Source organism: Galleria mellonella, unplaced genomic scaffold, assembly GCF_026898425.1.
Source record: "Galleria mellonella isolate WM207_F2 unplaced genomic scaffold, CSIRO_AGI_GalMel_v1 utg146, whole genome shotgun sequence".
In the NCBI taxonomy this organism is placed as follows: domain Eukaryota; kingdom Metazoa; phylum Arthropoda; class Insecta; order Lepidoptera; family Pyralidae; genus Galleria; species Galleria mellonella.
In genome coordinates, this window is record NW_026441999.1 from 3663590 (window position 1) to 3689151 (window position 25562).

At 32.5% G+C, this 25562-nt stretch overlaps 2 protein-coding genes across 2 annotated transcripts; both read right to left on the bottom strand.

Moving 5' to 3' along the window:
- Positions 1-115: 115 nt before the first annotated feature.
- LOC113514646 (proton-coupled amino acid transporter-like protein pathetic) lies at positions 116-18822 on the bottom strand. Its single transcript, XM_052891807.1, has 9 exons — positions 18720-18822; positions 13237-13391; positions 12545-12689; positions 11302-11432; positions 4699-4934; positions 4052-4249; positions 3263-3368; positions 2189-2405; positions 116-386 (listed from the first exon to the last, which is right to left on the bottom strand). Exons 1-9 carry the CDS (start codon positions 18735-18737, stop codon positions 192-194), a joined length of 1401 nt encoding a protein of 466 aa, XP_052747767.1. The 5' UTR covers positions 18738-18822; the 3' UTR covers positions 116-191.
- Positions 18823-21048: 2226 nt separating this feature from the next.
- On the bottom strand, positions 21049-23909 carry LOC128200046 (uncharacterized). The gene is made up of 2 exons (XM_052892029.1): positions 21491-23909; positions 21049-21293 (listed from the first exon to the last, which is right to left on the bottom strand). The coding sequence occupies exons 1-2, from the start codon at positions 23907-23909 to the stop codon at positions 21049-21051; spliced, it is 2664 nt and encodes an 887-aa protein (XP_052747989.1).
- Between the last annotated feature and the right edge of the window lie 1653 nt (positions 23910-25562).

Below are 25562 nucleotides of genomic sequence, written 5' to 3' on the forward strand. Positions count from 1 at the left end.
CGCTGGTGTTGTGGGTGCTTATGGGCGGCGGTAGTCACTTACCATCAGGTGAGCCGCATGCTCGTCTGCCTCCTGTGTTGTAAAAAAAAACTTTATGAAAAAAACTAGAGGTAAAAATTTTTTAAATAAATTTTAATCAATCTTAGGGAAGTGTTAATAACAAAAACGGTAAAACTTTTTTTTTTAATTTATTATATATTGCTCACTAATCCTTTAAGATTAGAATAAGTACCAGCTATAAATAATAAAACGCCTATTATCATGACTAAAATATTCTTGTACAGTCGCCATTTGAACCTTCCCAATCCTGGACTTTCCCATATAACGAGGACTTCGATGATGGCGGGAAATATGAAGCCCATATTGGATAGACAGAACGCACCCAGCTGTAAAAAATATATCATTGAAAATTAAAAAGGAGAAAGACTAAAAATAGTTTATGAGAAACAAGTAGAGGTTGCTACAGAAGAAAAAAAAAATAATCCCATCAAAACCAGTTATTTTGGTTAAAAAACATATTTTGACGAATTTTTTTGAGACTGATCTGAAAGTACTTGTATCTACTGGTATGGCTAATTATATTTTTTTATACAACTTAGAATGGCAAACAAGCTAACAGACCACCTGATGGAAAGTGGTAACCGTCGCCTATACACATGAGCAGTACCATGGACATAACAGAGTATACTGTTTCGCCCATGATACCCCCCATGCGTTGCCATTCCTGGAAACTCAGGTGTTATTCCTCTGTACCCTGTAAATTCACTGCCATATCCCACCCTTCCAACCGAAACACAGCCATGCAAACACAACTGCTTCACGGTAAAAACACGAATGGGACAGAGGTGCCCAACCAAATGACTTTTGTACAGAGTCTTCCTCTGAACATATTAAAATGTATTAGAAATCTAACAAATAATTTACACTTAACTTTTTTGCTACAAATTGAGGGATTCTCAGTTGTATAAAAAATATTAAAAAAGAAGTTAAAGTAACTTTTGTATCATGCAATTTTTCCTTTGTAAACAAAATATCAAAATGTAATTAGTATAATAGGCGATCTAATTAATAAACAAAAAAAAACCGTATGAAAGTATGATTTTAAGTGGATATTAATGTACGTAAAATTCATTCATGCAATTAACCTCAAATTAAAATTAACATGATAAAATTTTTCATTTGACTAACATATATATTTTTACTCGTATTTTTACACAATTCCTGATAAAGAAAGATCATATTTTTAGGGTTCATGTATGTGAGTTTCTTTATTCAACCATAACTCCTAAATTCTTGAACAGATTTGGATTTTTGGATATCGTTACAATCATTGCATTATGCTAATTGATACTGGTTATATTTTTGTTAAAAACGATTCGTATTTTGACAGGACAATCTTTTTCGATTAATCAAAATCAACTTTAAAAAAAGAAGGTTTTCAAATCGGTTTAATTTTTTTGTATGTTTGTTACCTCATAACATGGTCAGTTCTGAACGGACATGGATTTTTTTTAACTAAAAGAATATACTTACAGATTGGTCTCATAGAAATTTTATCAAAATTGGTTCTTTGGTTTAGTTTTTAGACCAAAATAACTGGATTTGTCACAACTGAAGTCTGTTTTTTGTGGTACACAAAATTTAATTATTTAATTGCAGAGTAAACTGTACTTGTTCATAATATTCGTAATGACGGTATTGAGGATATTTAGGAAAAGAAAGCGTAAATTGGACAACTCAACGTCTGTAAGTTCGGCAAGTTTCTTTAGGGGATTGCGGATTTCAACAGTTCGAAATAAATACCCACCTTCACTTTTTATCATCGCATCGCTCACCATCGATAAGGAATTTATTCTCACACGCTAGAACCTAAATAGTCGGGTACAATGTGATTTCAAAGGAGTTTCCTACCGCAAACGCTTAGGCTGCGGAATGAGCACCCTACCGAGAGTTTCTGGGCTGAACCTTATCTGGTTAAAGACTACCGTATCTGGTTCCTCAAAAAGGGTGTATTAAGGTCTCTTTAGGGTCGGTGCACATGACACTCTTAGTGTTGCAGGTATCTACAGGCTACAGTGACCTTTTACAGTTAGACGGGCTGTATATTTATTTGCCATCTTCGTGGTATAAAAAAATACATTTTAAACGTGACAAGTATTATTAAACTAAGGGATTTAATTATACATACCAGTCCCATTAAATTGCCAATATTGGGGAATGCAATGGCGATACTGGTGATGACAATGATGAACGTGGCTCGGTAGACCCTCTCCCATATCCAGTATTTTGCAGGATTATGTTTTTTGGACATATAGTGCCAAACCAAGTTGAATGGAGCCCAGAAATTGAGAGCGAATGTCACGAAGATCATTACAGCCATTAGGCATTTCAAGACAGTAGGAAATCTGGAGAAAAGAAATAATATTACATCAGGTGAGTATAAACTTCTCCAATTAATAATTGAGTGGAGAAGTATTACTGTGTGTACAAGTTTGTTTCAATAGAATTTAATGAAAATGAGAATGAAAAATTGATTGGGTTTCTTTGTTTGATCTTAGCGTTTTAGCGGGTTAATCAATCATTTTGAAATTAAAAGGGCATAGGTTACTTTTTAATCTTGTCAGTGAACGGTTATGAAGATGATCTCGCAGGTAAAAGCAAGTGGTTAGTTTAAATAAAAAATAGATTAATTAATAGAGAGTATTTTTCGATATTTTTTGATAATTTCAACAAAACTTGGTTCCTATTTCATGAAGTTTGAATAAATCAGACTATAATTCTTAATTTCTAAGATGTCGTGAAAAGCGACTAGTAAAATTTATTGTTCATATCGGAGTAAGATTATGTCTGAACTGTAGTATTTATTGTTAAAAAATATTTAGTACTTTTTACGTCACTCAAAATTATTTAAAAATTGCCAATCAAAAATCCCTAGAATACCCAGATCAATACAAACAGACATAGTCACAAGTCTGTATTTTGTGAGGATCGTACCCACGTCATCAACTTCAGCACATATTTGTTTGTTTATGTATATATTATTTGTACATCGACATTATGAACTCACTTTTACAATATTGATTTACAAAGCTGGTATCCACATGTTTCTTAAAATTCTGCTTATTGCTTTGTATTTTGATTATATTTTTCTCATTTTTATTCTTTTTGTCACACACCCATTTTATACTACCATACTCACACAACTATGTACTATTGTAGACAACTATGGAATAGTTGATTGTAAATCCTATAAGTAACTTACGTTTCTGTGGGAAAATTCAACGTAACAGGAGATATGCTGCTCTCTCCAAAACCCCAATATCCAAAGAATCCTACAAGTATTAGAAAAGATACTACGATAGTCATACCTGAAATGAAAAATAGTGATAATATTATAACTAACGCTCTTATCAATACCTACTCTCAAATATTTTCCGGAGGATAGATAATCGAAGTTCTTAAGCAAATAGTCATAAACGATAGCTTAACACAGTTACTCGATGCAGAAAATGTAAATGTCTATATATATTATATACGTGTATATACATGTATATAATGGCAATTGCTTCGACTTCATTCAGAAGTTTTCTCGGAAACGACAAACATACTAAGTTCATAATATTACTATCAATATTATAATATACGGATAATGTTAAAAAAATGAACATAAGTTGCGAAAATAATAATGTAAAAAATATTATCTGGATATATAGTGTGATGTAACATATAAGAAAATGATACAGAGTAATTCAGAAACTTCTTCTTTTTGAAATACAATAAAAAATACTAGGATTTAAACCCTAACTTTTTATTTACAAATATTAGTAGTATCTAAGTTGTAGATGCAATTTCCATTGCAGCTTTTTTTTATACAATTCCTTCAAGTTTAACATTTGTTTGATTATAAACAACTAATAATTACGTTGTCATAATATTAAAAGCCTGACAACAAGCAAAATGCTTGGCTGCAAAATTTTTGCTGATGACTATTCGTATCACTCTGTTAAAATGTGTTTTAGATGAAATTGTCATTTTAAAAAGGCGTACTCACCAATACAAAGCACAAGTGGAAATTTCATGGGGTCTTTCATGTTGTTTTCAATTGGGAGCGAAACACCTATACCTTCCATACTGAATATCGCTATACCACAAAACTCGAAGAATCCGAAACCATCCTTCCAAGACGGTACTTCAGATAGGGGCGGTGCAACCTCCATAGAGTATATTACAGTTGCAACTACGCAAGCCACTGGAAATTATTCATTTATTTTATTATTTGCACCATAAAAAATATATTATGCTATTAGTTTTTAACTTGACGGATACTGCTCTTTTTGGGATAAAACTTTAGAAAATAGAATCTGAATTAATTTTACAAAATTCTTTTTACATTAGGCGACGGTTATCACTTTTCATAAATTGGACTATCTGCTTGTTAAAAAATCTTCTTTCCTGTTTTAAAGTTGCCTCAGTTATAGGAAACTGACTTATTAGATCTGAAAATCTTAGAATATATCCTAGACTGCACTATATTACCCTTTAGCCATTTTTTAAATTAAACTCATTTAATTATTTTATCCTCTTTTAATTTATCTTCTTCTATATTTTCTTTAAAACCTTTTATAAAATTATCCGTAACATAAGATAACTCAATATCTTGCTTTACCTTTTCTAAATTATTTAAAAAGAAATATTTACCAATAAATACATCAGCTATCAAAGTAAATGGTGCCAAATACTTCAACGTTGTGATCATGCATAATAGTAAGACTGGAACCAGTAGTGCTAAAATATAAAGTCTTAACTGATCCAAATCTCCAGGAGTCATTCCATATGCATCTTCTATGACCTGCTTGATGGTTTTCGCTATAATGATTTGGTAGACGCAACAGGCTCCGAATAGGTCAATGCATATTATTAAATCAACAGCATATCTGAAGAGAACATAAAATTCATTGCAATTTATTACTACTAAATTATTAAATAATAAACTATATAATGAATTTTGATTTACAATATCATTTAAATATTTTTCTATTATATTTATTTATATATTTGTAAATTTAAATGTATTCAAATTTATATATCGAAATTTGTTGTGTAGTTTAGAAAAGGTAACGGGAAACCAAACAGATTTAGATTTTATTTTATACTATTTAGAAATTTCATTATTTTAAATTAAAAAGTAGTCATCATCATCACCATCGTCATAGCAACATAGTCAAGAATGGAATGTAGCTTACAATTCTTGATTCAAAGATTACACAGTATGTTACAAGTTCAATTTGTCAGTCAGTTTTAAAAACACTTTTAACTTTCTTTACTGACCAATTTATACTGGCGTTGTAGAAGTCTGAAGATTTTTGATGACCGATTGATTTAAGATGGAAGATTTCACCAGAGGGAGACTTTGTATAAAAGTCGATTGCTTGAATACCTCTGTCCCATTCGTGTTTCAACCGTGAAGCAGTTGTGTTTGCATGGCTGTGTTTCGGTTTGAAGGGTGGGCAGTGAATTTACAGGGTATAGAGGAATAACATCTGATTCCTCAGGAATGACAACGCATGGGGGGTATCATGGGCGAAACAGTATACTCTGTTACGTCCATGGTACTGCTCATGTCTATAGGCGACGGTTACCACTTTCCATCAGGTGGGCCGTCAGCTTGTTTGCCATTCTAAGTTGTATAAAAAAAAAAAAAGAAAAACATGGTCCGACCAAGCTTTAAATAGAGACATTTGGAGACGTAAGAGACTTTGCCCAGTAATGTGAGGCAGTATCATCATCACAGTATCAGCTGTTAATTATCCACTGCTGAATATAGGCCTCCTCTAGGGAGGTTTTGCCAGTAGTTGCACGTTTGGCAGGCAGGTCAGCAAGCGCAGTTAGGCTTTACGTTTTAAAAGGAATGCTGCTGCTTATCCTCCGACTATAATATTATATAATACTATATAATACTCTCCAACTATCTTTCCCCTCTCACCGTACTTGTTACGCTTCAAACTCATTTCTCCTACATTCTTCACGACTCTGGAACGCGCTTTCTGATGCCATTAAGAGACTACCGACGAAATCGTCTTTCAAAAAAAGCGTTCACGCTCACTTTTTATCTTTATCCGAGCTGTAAGTGCTTTATATTATTCCTAAATTCGTGTATTATATATGTCATATATGTGTAAGTATATTTGTTATTCATATATATTTATTCGTTTATATATGTAATTTTAGTATGTATGTATATCAATAATTACTAGTACCGCATTCGAGTATTCTGACACTTCCCTATGGTTGACTGGGAGAGAATGCTTTTAGCATTAAGTCCGCCATGTAGACATATTTGTACTAATGAATAAATAAAAATAAAAAAAAAAAATATTCTTTTAGTCGCCTCTTACGACACCCACAGGAAAATAAGAGATGGCTCATACTATGCCGGGACAACACGGTAAAAATGTTACACAGTGTAGGCTTAGAAAATAGATGATTTGTAGCATAATTTTTGCTGGATAAAACATGGTAAGGTATTTATCAAAAAATCTGATAATACTCCTACCATACATGTCAAAATGTTAACCCAAATTGAGGCATTAAAAATGGATTTACCAGGCTTACAAAATTGACTATGCTCTGATATTCTTAATCATAATACTATATACTGTTACATTTATTTTTATTTTATACTTTACTTTGTTAATTTCAGATTATTTTTTATGGATACTGCATGTGTTGTTGCTTACATTTTAACATATACTCATACACAAACTAGTTCACTTACATTACATTTACATACGTACATATTATATCCACATTTTATTTACATTTATATACCACACACAAGTAAAGCTCTCATCCAATGCTTATCTGAAGATTCAATATTGTACTTCCTTATGTTCATTAAATACTGCATTATTGACTTTAAATATAATGAATAATACACTAGAGGTATTAGATGACATTGACTCCAGTGTCAATGTCGGAAGTGCAATGATTGTTGATGAAGAGAAGCTCTATGGTACGTCTTTGCCCATTTCTGAAAACGCTCTTAATATTTTTACACAAAATATACGTAGCATCAATAAAAATTTTGATAATCTTACTGTTTTACTAGATCGTATTAACTTTCAACAAGATATAATTATTCTAACTGAGTGTTGGTTGAACAAAGATTCTATTATACCAAAAATTCCGACCTATAGCTCATATTTTACACAAAACCATTTAAATCAGAATGATGGTGTAGTTGCTTTCGTTAAAGACGACTTAATTGTTAAAGTAAGCGAATCTACAGATATAGTAGATGCAAACTGTCTAATACTCACACTCCAAAATAATTTTGCTATTATTTGTGTATATAGACCTCCATCCTATCAAAATACTGAAAATTTCTTGAAGTCACTGGATAAAGTCCTCACAAAATTAAAACAACATGCAAATATATTACTCTTAGGCGATATAAATATTGATATAAAACCCGAAAATAACAGCACTAAAACAGCTGATTATTTGGACCTACTTGCATCTCATGGTTTGCTTCCATCACACGTGCTACCTACTCGTGATAAAAATTGCTTAGATCACTGTTTTGTGAAAACGATAAACTCAGTAACCACAATGGTTTGTAATACCTCAATAACTGACCATTGTAGTATATTAACAACATTACAAAAAACACAAATTTCAAGAAAGAATAAAATACCTACAATTACTAAAGTAAACTATGAAGAAGCAATTAAAGAGTTGCAATTCATTGATTGGCAACAAATTTTGACTGACGATGTAAATATGGCTACAAATATTTTTATTTCAGAAATAAATAAGGCTTTCGAGAAGCACACTACAGTTTACAAAATATCTAGGAAGAAAAGAATTATTAAACCCTGGATAACTCCAGGGTTGATACGATGCATACGAAATCGTAATAATTTACAACAAAAATTAAAAAAAGACCCTGATAATATGATTCTCAAAATAACTTATAGTAGATATCGAAATACATGCAATAACCTCTTAAAAAAACAAAAACAACTATATTATAGACAACAATTATATAAATATAATAATAACCTCAAAAAGCAATGGCACATAATTAAAAATCTCTGCTATCTGGATAAAATTAAAAATAACTCATCTGAATTGATCAATCTAAAATCTAGTCCCCAAATTTCGTTAAACTTTATTAATACATATTTTGCGAATATTGGAGCTAATTTAGCTAAGAATGTACTTGACGAAACCAACTGCAATGAGAATGAATTAGCTTCCAAATTAAAAAATACCACACCCACGGCTGGTAATTCATTTATGTTATTACCAACAGATGAGACGGAAGTAAAAAATATTACATTAGGACGATTAACAACTCTTCAACGGGATGGGATGGTATTCCCACATCTTTTCTAAAAGGTGCTTGTTCGATACTTACAACTCCTATTACAATAATTTGTAATTTATGTTTTTCCAGCGGCGTTTTCCCTAATGCATTAAAAAAGTCGATTATTATTCCTATATATAAATCAGGAGACAGTGATTGTATTTCTAACTTTCGTCCAATCTCATTACTGCCAAGCTTGTCTAAAATTATAGAAAAAATAATTAATAACAGACTTATAAACTATTTAGAAAAACAAAATTTACTTTCTTCTAATCAATATGGATTTCGATCAGAGAGATCCACAGTTGATGCAGTACAGCGTGTTACAACATATGTGTCGTCAAACCTAGACGCTAATAAAAAATGCTTAGGCATATTTCTAGACATCAAGAAAGCATTTGATACGGTTTCGATACCAATACTTCTCCAAAAACTTGAAAATAAAGGTATAAGAGGTATCCCTTTACAACTTTTTAAAAATTATTTACAAGATAGAAAGCAAGCGGTTAAAATAGATAATTACATTAGTAAAGAAGAACAGAACACCTATGGCATACCACAGGGCAGTGTCTTAGGACCTACATTATTTCTTGTATACATTGACGACCTGTGTCGATTAACTTCACCGAATGTTGAAATCACTACATTCGCAGACGATACTGCTGTTATGATATCTGGTGAAAATTGGATAAAAGTAGGCAGAGACGCTGATAAAATTTTTAACATAATAATAAAGTGGTTAAATAACAACCTACTAACATTAAACAAAGAAAAAACCAAATTTATGACATTTAGTATAAAAAATAACACTCAACCTCTTAATGACTCCATAGTTATTAAGGTACACCATTGTAGAGATACCGTTAATATATGTAATTGTTATCGTCTTAATAAGGCAAATTCCATACGATATCTTGGTTTAATTCTTGACCAAAATTTGTCATGGAAGGAACATATTTATTTATTGACAAAACGAGTACGTAAGCAAATATACATTTTCAAAAACATTAGAAATGTCTGTGACTTAAACTTATTAAAAGTTATATATAATTCATTGTGCCAATCTATCATCTTATACTGTATTCGTATATGGGGAGGCTGTTTTAAATACCTTATAACTTCATTAGAGAGGGCTCATAGGGCTGTTTTAAAGACTATGACTTTTAAGCCAATAATGTATCCTACACATAAATTATACGAAGAACTAAAAATATTATCAGTTCGTAAATTGTACATAAAATATTTAATTGTGTTCCAACACAGATTACCAACTGACGTAAAAACATTAAAGAGAAGAAAAGATAAAATATACTATGTTCCTGGTTTTAAGACTAGATTTGCTCAAAATTTCATAAGTTTTTTGGGGCCATATGTATACAACAGAGTATCAGCATGTGTTGAAATATATAAGTATTCTACGTATTTGTGTAAAAAAATAGTTGATAATTATTTATTGGAAACGGATAATAATGCTACCGAAAATCTAATGAGAGTATGAATAAACATACATACACACATACACACACACACATTCACACACATACACGCACACACACACACACACACACACACACACACACACACACACACACACACACACACACACACACACACACACACACACACACACACATACATACATAACACGCATGCACGTGCGTGCGCACACACGCATTTTTTACATAATATGTACATATAAATCTTGAACACAATCATGCATGTCTATATTTAATCTTTATTAATTGTTTGTCTCTTATAGTTTTGTTTTGGTTATTTGGTTATAGTTATATATTATAGTTTTGTTAAGTTATTAGTCATAAATAAAATAATGTATACTTAAAAACAATTAAATAGTCCAAATTCATAAAAAGGATACTGTGACGATTATGTATACATGCGCATTTGATTATATATACATATCCGTATAAAGTTATGTACACAATTCTAACAATGAATTATCTTAAAGTTGCGCATTTACTATGTTCTAAAAATGCAGCTCGCTTTGTTTACAGTGTATACAATATTGTACCTTATTGCAATCAAGCATTAACTCACTTTTGAACTTTTACGGATGAAATTGTCTTTGGTTGTTTACATTTCTTGTCACAAACATGGATTCATACTTGACCGTGATACAGTATTTCTACTAATACGGCGGGTAGAAGAAAATCCTCAGCACTTTGTATAAATCTAAATTCATATAAACTTGAAATTAGTTAGTGTCGAAGAATTTAAATTTAAGTTTCATTTAAACTATGGGAAAGGATCGGAGAAATAAACAAAATGATGTCTCTAATACTTTGGTTAAATAATAGGCATTAGTGTACCTACATAATATATGTACGTACATACGTATAATAAAAAAATATTATTATTACCTTTGCATTATATAAAATAGAATCTTTATGAGTAGGTACGATAAACATAAAATATGTTCATAATCATAAAACATTTTCGTTGCCTAAACTACCCTCACGTTACTTGGCGTTGATGTTACAAAGTAGATACATTTCATTTCATTTTTGTACTGTCTATTTTGATGTAAAAAACTAACATTGGTGGGTGGCGATTGTCATTTATTTGTTTCACAGAATAACTAGTGTACTTTCTTTATTTTTCTGGTCTGATCTTAAGATTTAATATGTTCTAGTTGTTAAGCCATCACGTTGTGTGAGATCTATGTGTATACTTGAATCGTGCTGTATGTATCGAATCAGAATGAATAAATAAATAAATAAATAAAAAAAAATAATAATACGTACTATTATTAGAATATATTCTCTAATATGAATGCTATTAAATAATCATATTTATATCCAGAGACTGTAATCACTTTCTATTAGCTACCATTTATACAATACATAGGTCCACGTAATTCATATTACCAATAATATAAAACATTAATATTTTTTTTTTTTACAATACCTTACCTAAACAATTTGCTGTATTTCTTTAAACTAGGGAATGGTCCAATTTCCAACGAGGCTTCAGCGACGTCTGGATACGACATCTCTGTTAAGTGTAGCCTTTTGTATAGCACTTGTGCTGACTTTACTAGAATCTGGAAATTTTTACATCCTTATTAATATTATAAACGTGTAAGAGAGTTTGCTGCACTTTGGTACTTTTAACGGCTTAAGTAATCTTCATGAGATTTGGCATAATGTATGTATGGTATTCATTTGTATGAATAATTTTGCATATATCTTTTTTTTTTACACGAGTAATTTTAGTTTCAATAGTTTTATATATTTATTGCGTCAAATAGCTACCGCCTTTTTCTTTTTTCCTCTACTCATAGGTTATCTGGAAAAGATTGCTTTAGCAATAAGACCGCCTTTTGTACTGCATTTGTGTATTATGCAAGTTAAGTGGAGCAGTAAAGAGTAAATAAATCAATAAACACAGTTTTCACCATAGAAAAGGATATCATAGATTGCTTTATAGAGAGTTAGTAATAATATAAACCGTATGGGAACAAGTACTGTTTATTTTTTCTTTTAAGACGTTGTATTAAGTAAATTAATATGACAAATTTGTTCAGATTTGTTTTTTTAATCGAAGAAAAGATTTCTGAAATTAAACACCAACTGAAATGACTAGAGTGCTAACAGTTGGTTGATATCCTCAGGTTACATAGAGAAATCTGTGCTCGCTAGTAGGACACTAAGAGCGTTTGTAACTTTAGATATATTATTGATATAGGTGTTCCATATCACTGATTACTTTAATAGAATTATTTTTGTAAATTCCAATACCATTAGTATGTGTGTGACTGCCAACACTCGAAGATTCACTGTTATTATTATTAGCAGAAGTTCTAGAGCCTTCCATATTACGAGTAGTAATCAATCTCCGATTGCTATTCTGTCCATTTTTTAAGACACGTGTTTCTTCTCTAAACGCGGCATCTTCAGGCAAACTAATAGATAACACTCGAAACCTAGTGTTAGTGTGTTAGTGAACCTATACGTTTTGGAATTTGGGTGACGAAAAACAATTGAATATTTTTGAATGTTTCCAATTGATTACTAAAAATTAGAAACATTCAGGGCTCTGCTAGTGAAATAAAATGTTTATTATAATGACGATGACCTGACCCGAGTAATAGAGTAATAAGTAGTAAAATAATAGTACTAGTAGTAAAAAAGGGGAACCACATCATATACTTACATACACACAATATGTGATGTAGAATCCAAAGACGATAGTCAATATTAAAGAGGTCCACAAACCGCCCTTCATGTACGCCTCGTGTATGCCCAGGATCCCACCTCCAAGGCAACCTTTTATGAGATGGCCAATGGATTCTAGAACACTGAAAGTAAAATATATGAAATATCATAAATGTGCCTATAAAATTTGAGGGTTGCCCTCGACTTCTCTAGGATCTTATCATATAATGATGGAAGTACCTCAAGAGTATACTTTTTCGAATAAAAAAAAATAATTGTTAAAATCGGTCCACAGTTGTTGAGAAAATCGTTGGAGATACAAAAAAAAAAGTATACAGTGGAACATAGAACCTTCTCCTTTTTTGAAGTAAGTTAAATATAATTTATTTCATTTGTAATTCATTTAAAAAATTCTATAATCAAATAAATATATGAAATGAATACAGAAAGTCAAATGCATCGCACGGACTCAATGGATGCAAGTGTCTTAGAACCGTTCTTTATGGCAGTCTATGGGGGAGGCTTATGTCCAGCAGTGGACGGATAATGGCTGAGATGATGATGATGATGACTTGAGAACAATAACTTATTTTTTCATTATGTAAATTCTTTGTACATTGTTCTTTCCTAAATTTTGTTTATTGTCCAATTAGGCTACGTACTAAAAAATAATAGAATTATTTTATTCACTTGGTAGGCTTCGGTACGCATCGTTCAGCTACGAAATCGTACGGTTCCTTCTCTGAGTAATGAACAAACTTCTTCTGGATGTTTCCTTCTGGCGGTGGTTGTGGCGGAGGCTTTATGCTTTGTCCTTCTGTTTCCACTTGAGTTTGTGTACAGTTCTGTTGATAATAAAAAAAAATGATACGAGAACAATGATACTATTCTTAGATAATATAAGATTGCCGTGTGGTCTTGGTAAAAAATAAACCACCCCATCCTTTTTCGTATGAGTCGCAAGGAACGACTAGGAGAACCGCCATTTCTCGACCATTAAGTTCGAGGGATGGACAGTAGTGTCCCTTTTAAAACATCACCAAAGTCTAACTGCGGTTTCCAACTCGCCTGCCAAGTGTGCCGGCTACGGGCAAAACCCTTCTTTCTTTATATAACATGCAATGGTTACAAGCTGATGGTATACTTGATGATGGTATCGAAAAAAACTGTGAAACTTATGGTTCCCTCAAACGTTACCATTTCTATGTTGCTAACCTGAGACGTTGTGCCCCGTACATGATCATTTAACTGTCATATCTCATTTTTTATATCGAACAGCCGTGCAAGTATTGGTGCCGCAGCAGAAGTACATGTAGAACTGAGGTACCAAAGAAGATGAATTCCCAGCAGCAGTATTTCTTAATAAATACGATATTGAATTCTTCAAGTATGGATCATATTTTTTTCTTAAAGGCCAGCAAAATAGCTGCACCTTCTCTGATGTTGCAGTAATCATTTGCCATCAGGTGAGCCGCATGCTCGTTTGCCTGCTACTCGTAAGTTTATTAATTATATACTTTATTAATTATTAAGATCATTCAAAATAATATTGTAGAATATAATAAATAAATTGAACTGAATTTATTTATTTACACTTTATTGCACCAAGTAAAAAGAGAAATAACAATTACAGTAAATATTAACGAGAAATGATACAAAAGGCGGCCTTATCGCTAAGCAATCTCTTCCAGACAACCTTTGGGTAGAGGACATTGAGAAAAAGACAAAGGATAGGTGGCGCACTATTATATAGATACAATCATATATACAGATATATACACATACATATATTATAATGAATTGAATTTGTAAAGAAAAAAATGACTAGATATTTTCTCAAGTGTTAGTAATTTTTAATTTTTTAAACGCATGCCAATGCGAAAGTTAATAAATACGTTACATTTGTAATTTCATCACGAGAAAGTAACCGATGGGTTTCATTTAAATTTCTTAAATGAATAGTTATTATTCCAATTAGCCATAGTTCTCAATGTGTAGTATATTTTATTTTACATTCAACTGACGTTTTAATTCATATAAGTATATAGTAATTACCTAAACTGTACGGTTATTTAATCATAGTGAACATGGCATGGCCCAATTCATTTAATTACTATCAGTTAGTGAATTATACGTAAATTTAAATTACCCTATTTTATGTTAAATAGACAACGAATGGTTCCAATCATCGTTATATTGATGTTTAACTTCATGATAATAATAACTTATTTTGATAAATGCAATACATATTTCCAAATTTCCAAAATCAGATTAGAAAGACAAAAAAAATGTATAATGAGTCCTAAGGAATGGCAACGCATGGGAGGTATCATGGGCGAAACAGTATACTCTGTTATGTCAATGGTACTGCTTATGTTTATAGGCGACGTTTACCACTTTCCATCAGCTTGTTTGCCATTCTAAGTTGTATGAAAAAAAAACTTAATGTGTGTAATCAAAAAATCTAAATGTTAATGTAAATTTTATTCCTAAGTATTAAGATGAAGAGAAAAGGTTTGCTCCATCTATGAATGGTAGTTTTGGCATAGAATGGGCCACCCCTTCCTTTCCCATGGGTGTCATAAAAGACGGACTTTGTACAAAAGTCGTTTGCTTGGGCACCTCTGTCCATGGTCCTCTGTTTGCATGGCTGTGTTTCGGTTTGAAGGGTGGGATATGGCAGTGAATTTACAGGGTATAGAGGAATAACATCTGAGTTCTCAGAAATAGCAACGCACGGGGGTATCATAGACGAAACAGTATATTCTGTTATGTCAATGGTACTGCTCATGTTTATAGGCGACGGTTACCACTTTCAATCAGGTGGGCTGTCAGCTTGTTTGTCATTATAAGTTGCATAAAAAAAGGCAACTAAGGGAACTTAATGGTCAAGAAATGGATAGCAGCGTCCCTCTGAAAACATCACTAAAGTCTAACTGCGGTTGAGAACTCGCTCACCAATCATGGCAACTACAGGCAAAATCCTACTTATTGGAAAGGCCTATGTTCACTGGTGGCCAGGCGATGGAACTCAATGCATTTTTTTAATTTCTTATAAGTTAAAAAGATGCACTGAGTGTAATTTTCGCAATGGTGGGTACATACGTACCTAAAGCGACGAAAATAAAATGAGAGAGACATTCGAAGAGGCGCTTTTGATTATTGTTTTTATTGGAGTGTGTTATAAATTATGAGTATCAATTGAAATATATTTAACGTGAATGTCAGCTGTTATAGGTACTCTATGCGTTGTAATATAGTGCCAGTGACAGTTGACATTGGGGCCAAATATGGGGCGCCATTTCTCTAAATTTGAATTAATGAATATATATATTTACAAGAAACAATTTAAACTAATATTTTAATTTGAGAATTTCGTAAAATTACTGTTTTATTGTTGAGAAAGGTCTTGAGTGGCGACCCCTTATGGATAAACGCAGTGTACGGGGGGAAGAAGGAATTGTTAGTAATAGGGATTAGTAGCCCCATTGCAAGCAATATACCCTGTCAGGTCGATTCCTTGTGGTTCCACCTGGAAACCATCGTGATTGATTTATTGTTAGATTCGTCACGGTGAGCTAACTGACCTGCTTCACCCTCACCTATCATCTCTCACTGGTGCCCCGCCAGTGTATACCGATAGCGCAGGTGTGGTTACCATTTCATAATCATCCATTTAAAAAAATTGAAGTGTACGACAAGCCCTCACTAACTGGAGTGACGATCTCAAACGCATTGCAAGGATTAGTGGATGCAGGTAGCTTAGGACCGTTCCTTATGGCAATCTATGGGGAGGTCTATGCTCAGCAGCAGTCAGCTGACATGATGATAATGAAATAGTCATCATCATCGTGTACTATCATATACCAAAATCATAATAATTTTTACTTAAATTATTAGAAAATTAGTTCATATAGGTCCATATAATAAAGATTTCGCTGTAATATCAAATAGAAATTTTAATTTTGGCGGCAAATTTAATAAAATGCCACCCAAGTATCGACCGCATTATGGCAGTTTTATTTATTTGATAAATGAATAACAAGAAACGGTTTATGTTAATTTTTACGTAACTAACAATCAATTATAAATAGATAAGAGATAATAATTTACACTTTATCTTAAATGTCATAATATGACATACGGTAAATATTTTGCACTGCTGAAAAAAAATACACTTAAAAATGCATAATACAAACAACAAACAAGTATACATTTTGATAATTCAATTAAGCAATGTCTGCGACGATGTAAACAAACGTGAAAGCATATACAATACTTTTCATCGTATATGTAAAGCTACAGTGTTATTGACCTTGACCTTTTTTTTATTATGGATCCCATAACAGAATATGTTTTATTCTATTCTTTCGATAAGATATCAATTTAAAATTTCAACCAAATCTATTAAAATAATTCATATTAAGAATACGAAAAAAGGTTGCAACAATAAATTGTTACAAAACTAATATTATAAAAAGTTTTGATTGTATGTTTTTTTTTATATGCAATTTAAAATGATAAATGTCGTCCTCCGTGGCGCAGCAGTCTACACGCCTGCCTGCGACGTGGAGGCCCCGGGTTCGATCCCCGGCCAGGTCATGATGGAAAACGATCTTTTCCTGATTGGCCTGGGTCTTGGATGTTTATCTATATATGTATCTATTATAAATATAGTATCCCATAACACAAGTCTCGAACTAACTTTGGGGCTAGCTCAATCTGTGTGATTTGTCCGTATATATTTATATTTATTTATAAATAAGCTGATGGTAGCCGTCGCCTATAGACATAAGCAGTACCATGAACATAACAGAGTATACTGTTTCGTCCATGTTTATTTGTAGTGGATAAACTCAAAAACAAATCGACCAATTTAAAAAATTCTTTCACCTATAGAAAGCTCCATTATTAGCGAGTAACACAGCCTTCATATTATTTTTAAAAACTTAAATTTCCCTACGAAAAATACTATAATGTAATCAGAGGGCCTACCACGAAATATTTTCCGAAATTTCGGGGACGAACGTAATAGAAATTTGATGTTAAAATTACATAATACATGCTGTTTAAAATTATTAAAAATATTAAAATATCGTTCCTCTGGACTATTAGGATAGGATTTATGATGAATGAAACGTTAAGCTCCATTTACTGGGTCGATTTAGGTACGAACAAAAACACGAAATTGAGCGCGAAAATTCGGAATTTCATTTCATGGTAGGCCCCCAGGTATCAGGATCAGGTAGGTCGTCAACTTATTTGTCATTTTAAGTTGCATAAAAAAAGCAAGTAACGGGATAATATACTATAATATATTGATTCTCCAATCCTGAGGATTAAAGTACTATGCCTCCGTAGCCTGTAATTTCACTGCTATATGCTACCTATCCTACAAACTGAAACACAGCCGTGTAAACACTAACATTTTTTTCGTTATGACGAGTAAATAAATAACTCTATCTCTATCGAGTAGAAGTTATATAACAAAGTGACAAATGTAAGTACTAAATCAAATATATAATGCAAGGAAAAACCTTATATATCAGAGGGAGACTTTGGACAAAAGTCGATTGCTTGGGTACCTCTGTCCCATTCGTGTTTCAACCGTGAAGCAGCTGTGTTTGCATGGCTGTGTTTCGGTTTGAACGGTGGGATATGACGTGAATTTACTGGGTAAAGAGGAATAACACCTGAGTCCTCAGGAATGGCAACGCATGGGGGTATCATGGGCGAAACAGTATCAAGTGGGCCGTCAGCTTGTTTGCCATTCTAAGTTGCATAAAAAAACCTGTCGCTGTTTAGGTTCCGGCATAGAATAGGCCATCCCTTCCTTTCCCGTGGGTGTCGTAAGAGGTGACTAAGAGAGCTTATAGTCGAGGGATGGGCAACATCATCCCTCTTAAAGTATCATCAAAAGCCAAACTGCGGTTGCCAACCCGCTTGCCAAGCGTGGCGACTACTGGCAAAACCCCCATTTTGGGAGAGGCTATGTTTAATAGTATGCAGTTAATGGCTGATACAATACAAAATAATTCTAACAATATGTAATATAAAAAAAAAAACGTTTATATTTGCGAAAGTCTAAAAAATTACGCAGAGTTTATACATATTTTACGATTATTCACGCGGACTGAAGGTAGTTGTTGGTAGTTAAAAAAAATTGCACTCACACGGTTGTTCATCTCCATTTTGCTAAGCAATCCTGTATGAAACACAACCACTTTGCACAGATGTTTCACTTAATATCAATTAACTCGCATCTTACGTGTCTGTTCTCAATGCCCTTGTAAAATTGGTGTACAGTTCGCGACAAAATTCATAAAAATATCAATTGGATGTATAACTTCAATTTCAATTCACTATTACGGTCTTCATCAAAGAACTTTGCCTGCATCATCATCATACCAGCTCTTAACTGTCCATTGCTGAACATAAGCCTCCCTCTTGGGGGGTTTTAACAGTTGCCATGTTTGGCAGGCGGGTTGGAAACTGCAGTAGGCTTTGGAGATGTTGTAAAGGGACGCTGCTGTCCATCTCTCATCCTTTAGTCGCTTTTTACGATGTCCACGGAAAAGGAAGGGATAGCTTATTCTATGCCGGGACCACACGGGCATCTTTTATATGCACGTTTGCATACATACATATATACATGTATTATAATTTTTACATATTGTAATAGTATGTATACATAACTAGCAATCCGTTCTAGTTTCATAGGGATATCTAGTCGCAATTATTAATGGGATTAACAATTTATTTATTTTTTGTAAATAAAATATTGGGACTATATTTTATTTACAAAAAAAAAAATAATTTATAAATAATATTACTCGTTAATAATACAGGTTTTAATAGATGAAAGAATTCTTAAAATTGTATTAGATACTCTTATCTTGAGTTAATTCATTACAAATAAAAACATCAAATCTTTCCTTTTTGAAACTAAAATTAGGTTGAAAGATATTGCTGAATGGATTTTGATGATTCTTTTTCTACTTTTGCTTATGTTATACAATGACTGGGCATCAGTGGAATATAGTATGATGATTATGAAGTCAGGTCAATCAGCCTATTATGATGAATGATTTAAAAACCATGGCTTCCAGGAGAGACAGCGTGGAGGTCGACCTGACAGGATGTATTGCAAGCAATACGGATTAGACTAATTCCCATTATTAGCAATTCAAAATTTTTATATTTACTGTGGTGAAAGTCTATGAGACAAACAAATAATTAGATTAATAAACAATAAAACAATAAACATAAGTATATTTGTTATTTATATATATTTAATTATTTATATATATAAATTTTAGTATGTCTATATATCAATTATTACTAGTACCATATTAGAGTATTCTGACACTTCCCTAAGGTTGACTGGTAGATATATAGGTAGGTAATACCTTTAGAATTAAGTTCGCTTTGTACACATACATACATACATACATTTATTAATGAATAAATAAATAAAAAAACCATAATCATGTATACATATATATATATATATATATATATATATATATATATATATATATATATATATATATATATATATATATATATATATATTTACTTGGTTAAAGTTCTTATTTTTATGGAAAAATTAAAAATACGCCGTTCAAGCGACATTTCGTGCAAAACTAGTATATAATGTTAGTCAAATTAGCTGAAAAATTCGGTCTGACTGTACCGAAATGTATAAATAAATATATTTATCGTTGTTCAAATAAATCATAATACTGAATCTCATCAAGCTGATAAAACACAACTGTTTAGATGATTTAGTAAAAGTGAAACAAAGTAAATTAACGGTATAATTAAACAGTATTTTAGTGTCCACGTCATATTGTTATCTTTAAAAAGCAATAAAAACTATATTACTTTTTCAAGAAAACATTGTACCTATAGGTGTGAATTTACTGGGTACAGAGGAATAACATCTGAGTCCTTAGGAATGGCAACGCATGGGGGGTATCATGGGCGAAACAGTATACTCTGTTATGTCCATGGTACTGCTCATGTCTATAGGCGACGGTTACCACTTTCCATCAGGTGGGCCCTCAGCTTGTTTGTCATTCTAAGTTGTATAAAAAAAAGGTATACCTACAGGATGGTATTGTATGATAAATGTCTAAGAACAAGAATTTACATAGATAATCTTATACGGCAATATAACCCTACCAAATTCAGGCACAACCTGCTCGCATACTTTCTACATAAACTGTGAAGGGTTCGTTGGATAAAACAATAAAAATATAAGAGACTGAATAAAGATATATAATATTGTTCCCTAGTACAAAAATAGATGTTTTAAAAGGTAATGACGTTTCTCTAATAAACAAAATACTCAATTGACATAACAAGAAAAAATAATAAATTCTATCTTTAAAAATAATTTAAATAAAACCTCAACATACTCCCCCCCTTGCGATGATATCGCAAGACAGACAAACATACAAAAACTACATTTCATATAACATTACAAGTCTCACAACATCACAAATCCAGACGGTTAGGTATTTTGACTAAACGACCAGTGCGTGTGACACGAGGCAATTGCTCAGAAATTTTACTTATAGTATCGACACTGTGTGTATTGCTCTTAATTTCTGCAAATTCGCCTGGTTCAACCTCTAACGCATACAACCGCTGTATAGGCCTTATACACTCGCTCTTAGGAGTTTTTAATTTAGCAACTTTTGGACATCCATCAATATCCGGATATATATTTAAAATTACTCCTAATGACCAATATAAACGTTTAATATTATCATATCCGACCAAAATAACATCTCCAATTTTATATGTCTAATTCTTATCTTTACATCCCCTTTGAATCAGAGTGATAAATATTCATTCGAAAATACTGTTTTAAATCGCCACTTAATTTTTTTTATATATCGCCACCGAGATGCTAAGATATTGCCATTCAACTGACTTAGGTTATTTTCATCGACTTTTAGGAACGTTGCGGGTGTCAAGGTTATTAAACTTCCTGAACTTTCCGCTATATATGTCAATGTCCTCGAATTGATCATATTTTCTATCCCACATAAGATTGTATTGAGATCACAATAACTTTGTGATGCTTTCCCAAGTATTCTGCATAAAATGTCTTTGACAGTCCTCACCATTCTCTCCCAAAACCCTCCCCACCACGGTGCAGAAGGTGGCATGAAACGCCATTCGATTTTCTGAGTAAGGGTCTGAGAAGAAATCTCTTGCCAATTAATCTCATTTATAATATGGGTAGCACCTCTAAAGTTTGTCCCATTATCACTATAAATTAACTTAACTGCACCTCTTCTAGCTAAAAACCTTCTTAAAGCTAGAAGAAAATCCTCATTAATTTGTATAGTATCCTTGAAAAAATTATCTATCTCTTCTTCGCGTTTGATGAGACTTTTCTCTTGTGCATTATCTTTTATGTCTAACGTTTCTAAATTCCAAAAGTCCTCTATAGTATATGAACAAGTCAGAACACTTACAGATTCTGAAGAGCAATACACACTAACCGCGGGCCCTTGTACAGTCCAACCAAGTTTAGTTTCTGTTGCAAAAAGATAGTCATCTACACGTACTGATCGTCCAGTTAACAGGGTACCTAGAAAATCAGAACCAATTAGTAAATCTATTTTAGAAACATCATCTATAGAATCTGTAACAACAACACCTTTATCATTTAATATAGACAAAATATTACTGCCCTTTTTAATATGGGGTATATCACCACATATTATATTTTGTTCGTATGCTCTAACATAACATTCATATGTGTCATCTAAACTTCTGACATTTAAATTATAAATTCTGTACATTTTTTTCTGTGTCGTAGCTCCACCAAACAAATTTTGACTCATTTCTTTCATACCACATGCTTTTAATTTTAGTCTAGAAGCAACATCTTTAGTAACAAATGTCTGTTGGGCACCACTATCCAGAAGAACTCTTACTGTGATATTCTCATCTCCATTGCAGATTTTTACTCTCAGAGTTTGTAATAAAACTGTTTTATTATTTGAAATATCACTCTGATTTAGTACCGACTGAGATTCTTGTGACGTACTAGCAATGGTAGTGCCTGCAATCGACTTTTTTATATCACTGCACATTAATGGAAAATGTCTTTTGGTGCAGATGACGCATTTAGGATACTTCCTACATCGCTTGGCAGAATGTCCAATGTTAAGACATATATAACAAGCATTCTTCGATTTTAAAAATTCTTTTCGCTCTTCTAAATTTTTACCAATTGCACTAGCACATTCTGAGCTAGTATGTGACAGTCTATCGCACCAAATACAAGTTTTTTCCTTACGATCGTATTGGTTACCTTCACCTAATCTTTTCTTAGTATCTTTATACGTCGTGTTTAAACATGCAGCAGAAGATATATTAAAATCTTGTCTACAATAGTTATCTAAACCTTTGAAGCGAGATAAACGTATTCTTTCTTCTGACTCGACTTCCGACTTGACAAAATTCAATAGTCTAGATAATGGACTAAATTTTTCATTACCTCTATCATTTGCCTGAGATCTGATCCACGCCTTCAACGTCTCTTCTGGTAAAGCAGATTCTACTAACGGCAATAAAAATGCGGAATATTTTTCTTGGGTTACTCCCATAGATTCTAGTGCTAATATTTGTGTCGTCAGAGAATCATATAATCTACGAATTGATCCCTTCTGTACACCTTTAGCTTGCGCCAGAACAAGATTGAGTAATTCCCTCACATAGTATTCTATTATCATTTCGTCTTTCGCAAATCGATATTTAAGTTGCTCTATAGCAATACTATAATTCTCACCTGATGGTGGGAAACTTTCTAAAAATTCTCTAGCTACCGACCCTACTTCCATGCATTGGAGCAGATAGTGAAATTTGTCATCATCATCAATCTGGTCATCCATATGTATCTTTTTGAACTGAGACCAGAATTTTAACCACGTTTTTATCTCACCATTATATCTGGGTAACTCCAACCTGGGTAGTTTAAAGTGTCGGTTACCATTGGTTCTCAACGACAACTGCTCTGCCTCCATTTCTTTAACAGTAGATTTTGCAGAAGAAATAAAAGTTTTACTTGCCTTTTGTTTCAACATATAATAACGTGATTCGTAGACATCCGCTTCTACAATATCTTTGTCGAATGTCTCTTCATCACGACTGTCATCGTCGAGCCAAACACTTACAACTTTATTTTGTACTAGAGTGAGGTCTTCAAACAACTTATTCAGTTTTTCAAACTCGGCTGGAATAAATTCGTCGCAACTATCCAAAAGCTTTTCCAGTTTTTGAGCACATAATGTAAATTTGCGACGAGCTAATATCCTCTCCGCCTTTGCTCTATCCATATTTATCTGCACGGTCGCCAGTATGTGAAGGGTTCGTTGGATAAAACAATAAAAATATAAGAGACTGAATAAAGATATATAATATTGTTCCCTAGTACAAAAATAGATGTTTTAAAAGGTAATGACGTTTCTCTAATAAACAAAATACTCAATTGACATAACAAGAAAAAATAATAAATTCTATCTTTAAAAATAATTTAAATAAAACCTCAACATAAACTGTGTCGAATGTATAATCTAGTAATGTAACATTTGTTATTGACAAATAATTGACGTATCAAACATACACTAGCCTGCTATGAATTGAGAAAAATACCAACTGATGGTGTATCTTTCGTCGCTTTTTACTAATTATAACTGCATAAGAAGAAAGGAGGCAACCGTATGATTTACAGTTTTTATTTTATCATTATTTCTATGTAATTCTTTGCTCTTGGATAAATACCTATACTGCACGCATTATAGATTTTTTTATACGACTTAGAATGGCAATCAAGCTGACGGCCCACCTGATGGAAAGTGGTAACTGTATGCCTATAGACATGAGCAGTACCATGGACATAACAGTACACACTCATACTGTTTCACCCGTGCGTTGCCATTCCTGAGGACTCAGGTATTAATCCTCTGTACCCAGTAAATTCATGCCATATCCCCTCCTTTAAATTGAAACACAGCCATGCAAACACAACTGCTTCACGGTAGAAACACGAATGGGACAGAGGTACCCAAGCAATCGACTTTTGTACAAAGTCTCCCTCTGGTATGTAATTCTTTGCTCTTGGATAAATACCTAGACTGCACGCATTATAGAATGTCGAGGATGACAAGTTACTAAAGCCTTAGATAAAGAGCTGTTGCTCTGTACGAAGCAATGACCTCAATCATGACAAAAGATGCACTGACATGCAATAACATTGCAGTAATCTAAAATGAACTCTATTGATATTATAAAAGTGATATTTTGCAAGAATCGATGGCCATATAGATATTTGTTACTTCTTCACGTAAAAATCACTGAGCAGATTTGAATGAAATTTGATACATGGGTAGGTACATCCTAGCTTAGTACAGGAGGGGAGAAAGGGATTGTTAGTAATGGAGACTGAGAATCCTATTGCTAGCAATATACCCAACCAGGTCGACCTCCCATACCATTTTCACCCAGCAAAAAAAAAAACTTAGTACAGGTAAAAATATACACTTATTCACACCGGCAAGACCGCGGTATATATATATATATATATATATATATATATATATATATAAATGCATATAAAAATCTTTACGCAAATATAGGAACTATACCTTCATACAATTGAAAAACTTTATCTATTTTTATTCGGGAGTCGAGTGATTGAAACTAAAATCATATCGTATATATATATATATATATATATATATATATATATATATATATATATATATATATATATATATATATATAGATAGATAGATAGATAGATCTGTATCGTTATCTACTTTGAATGTAGACCTTCATTCAACTTGTAGATCGTACTCGTCGACCCTGCCATAAATTATAGCCTATCAATAGCACCAATTTATCGTAGAACCAATCTGATTGTGGTGGCAAATTGAAGCATTGCCTGTTTCGATGATATTTACATCAAAACTATATGACACGACTAACGT

Excerpts from the sequence above, each read along its gene's own strand:
- LOC113514646 (XM_052891807.1), bottom strand. Across the intron at positions 11,433-12,544 it reads ACATCACATATTGTGTGTAT|ATTCTAGTAAAGTCAGCACA; the intron begins GTAAGTATATGA and ends AAAAATTTCCAG. Across the intron at positions 4,250-4,698 it reads GATAGCTGATGTATTTATTG|TGGCTTGCGTAGTTGCAACT; the intron begins GTAAATATTTCT and ends AATAATTTCCAG.
- LOC128200046 (XM_052892029.1), bottom strand. The coding sequence starts at position 23,909 with ATGGATAGAGCAAAGGCGGAGAGGATATTAGCTCGTCGCAAATTTACA. Across the intron at positions 21,294-21,490 it reads AGTCGATGAAAATAACCTAA|GAGTAATTTTAAATATATAT; the intron begins GTCAGTTGAATG and ends ATTGGTCATTAG.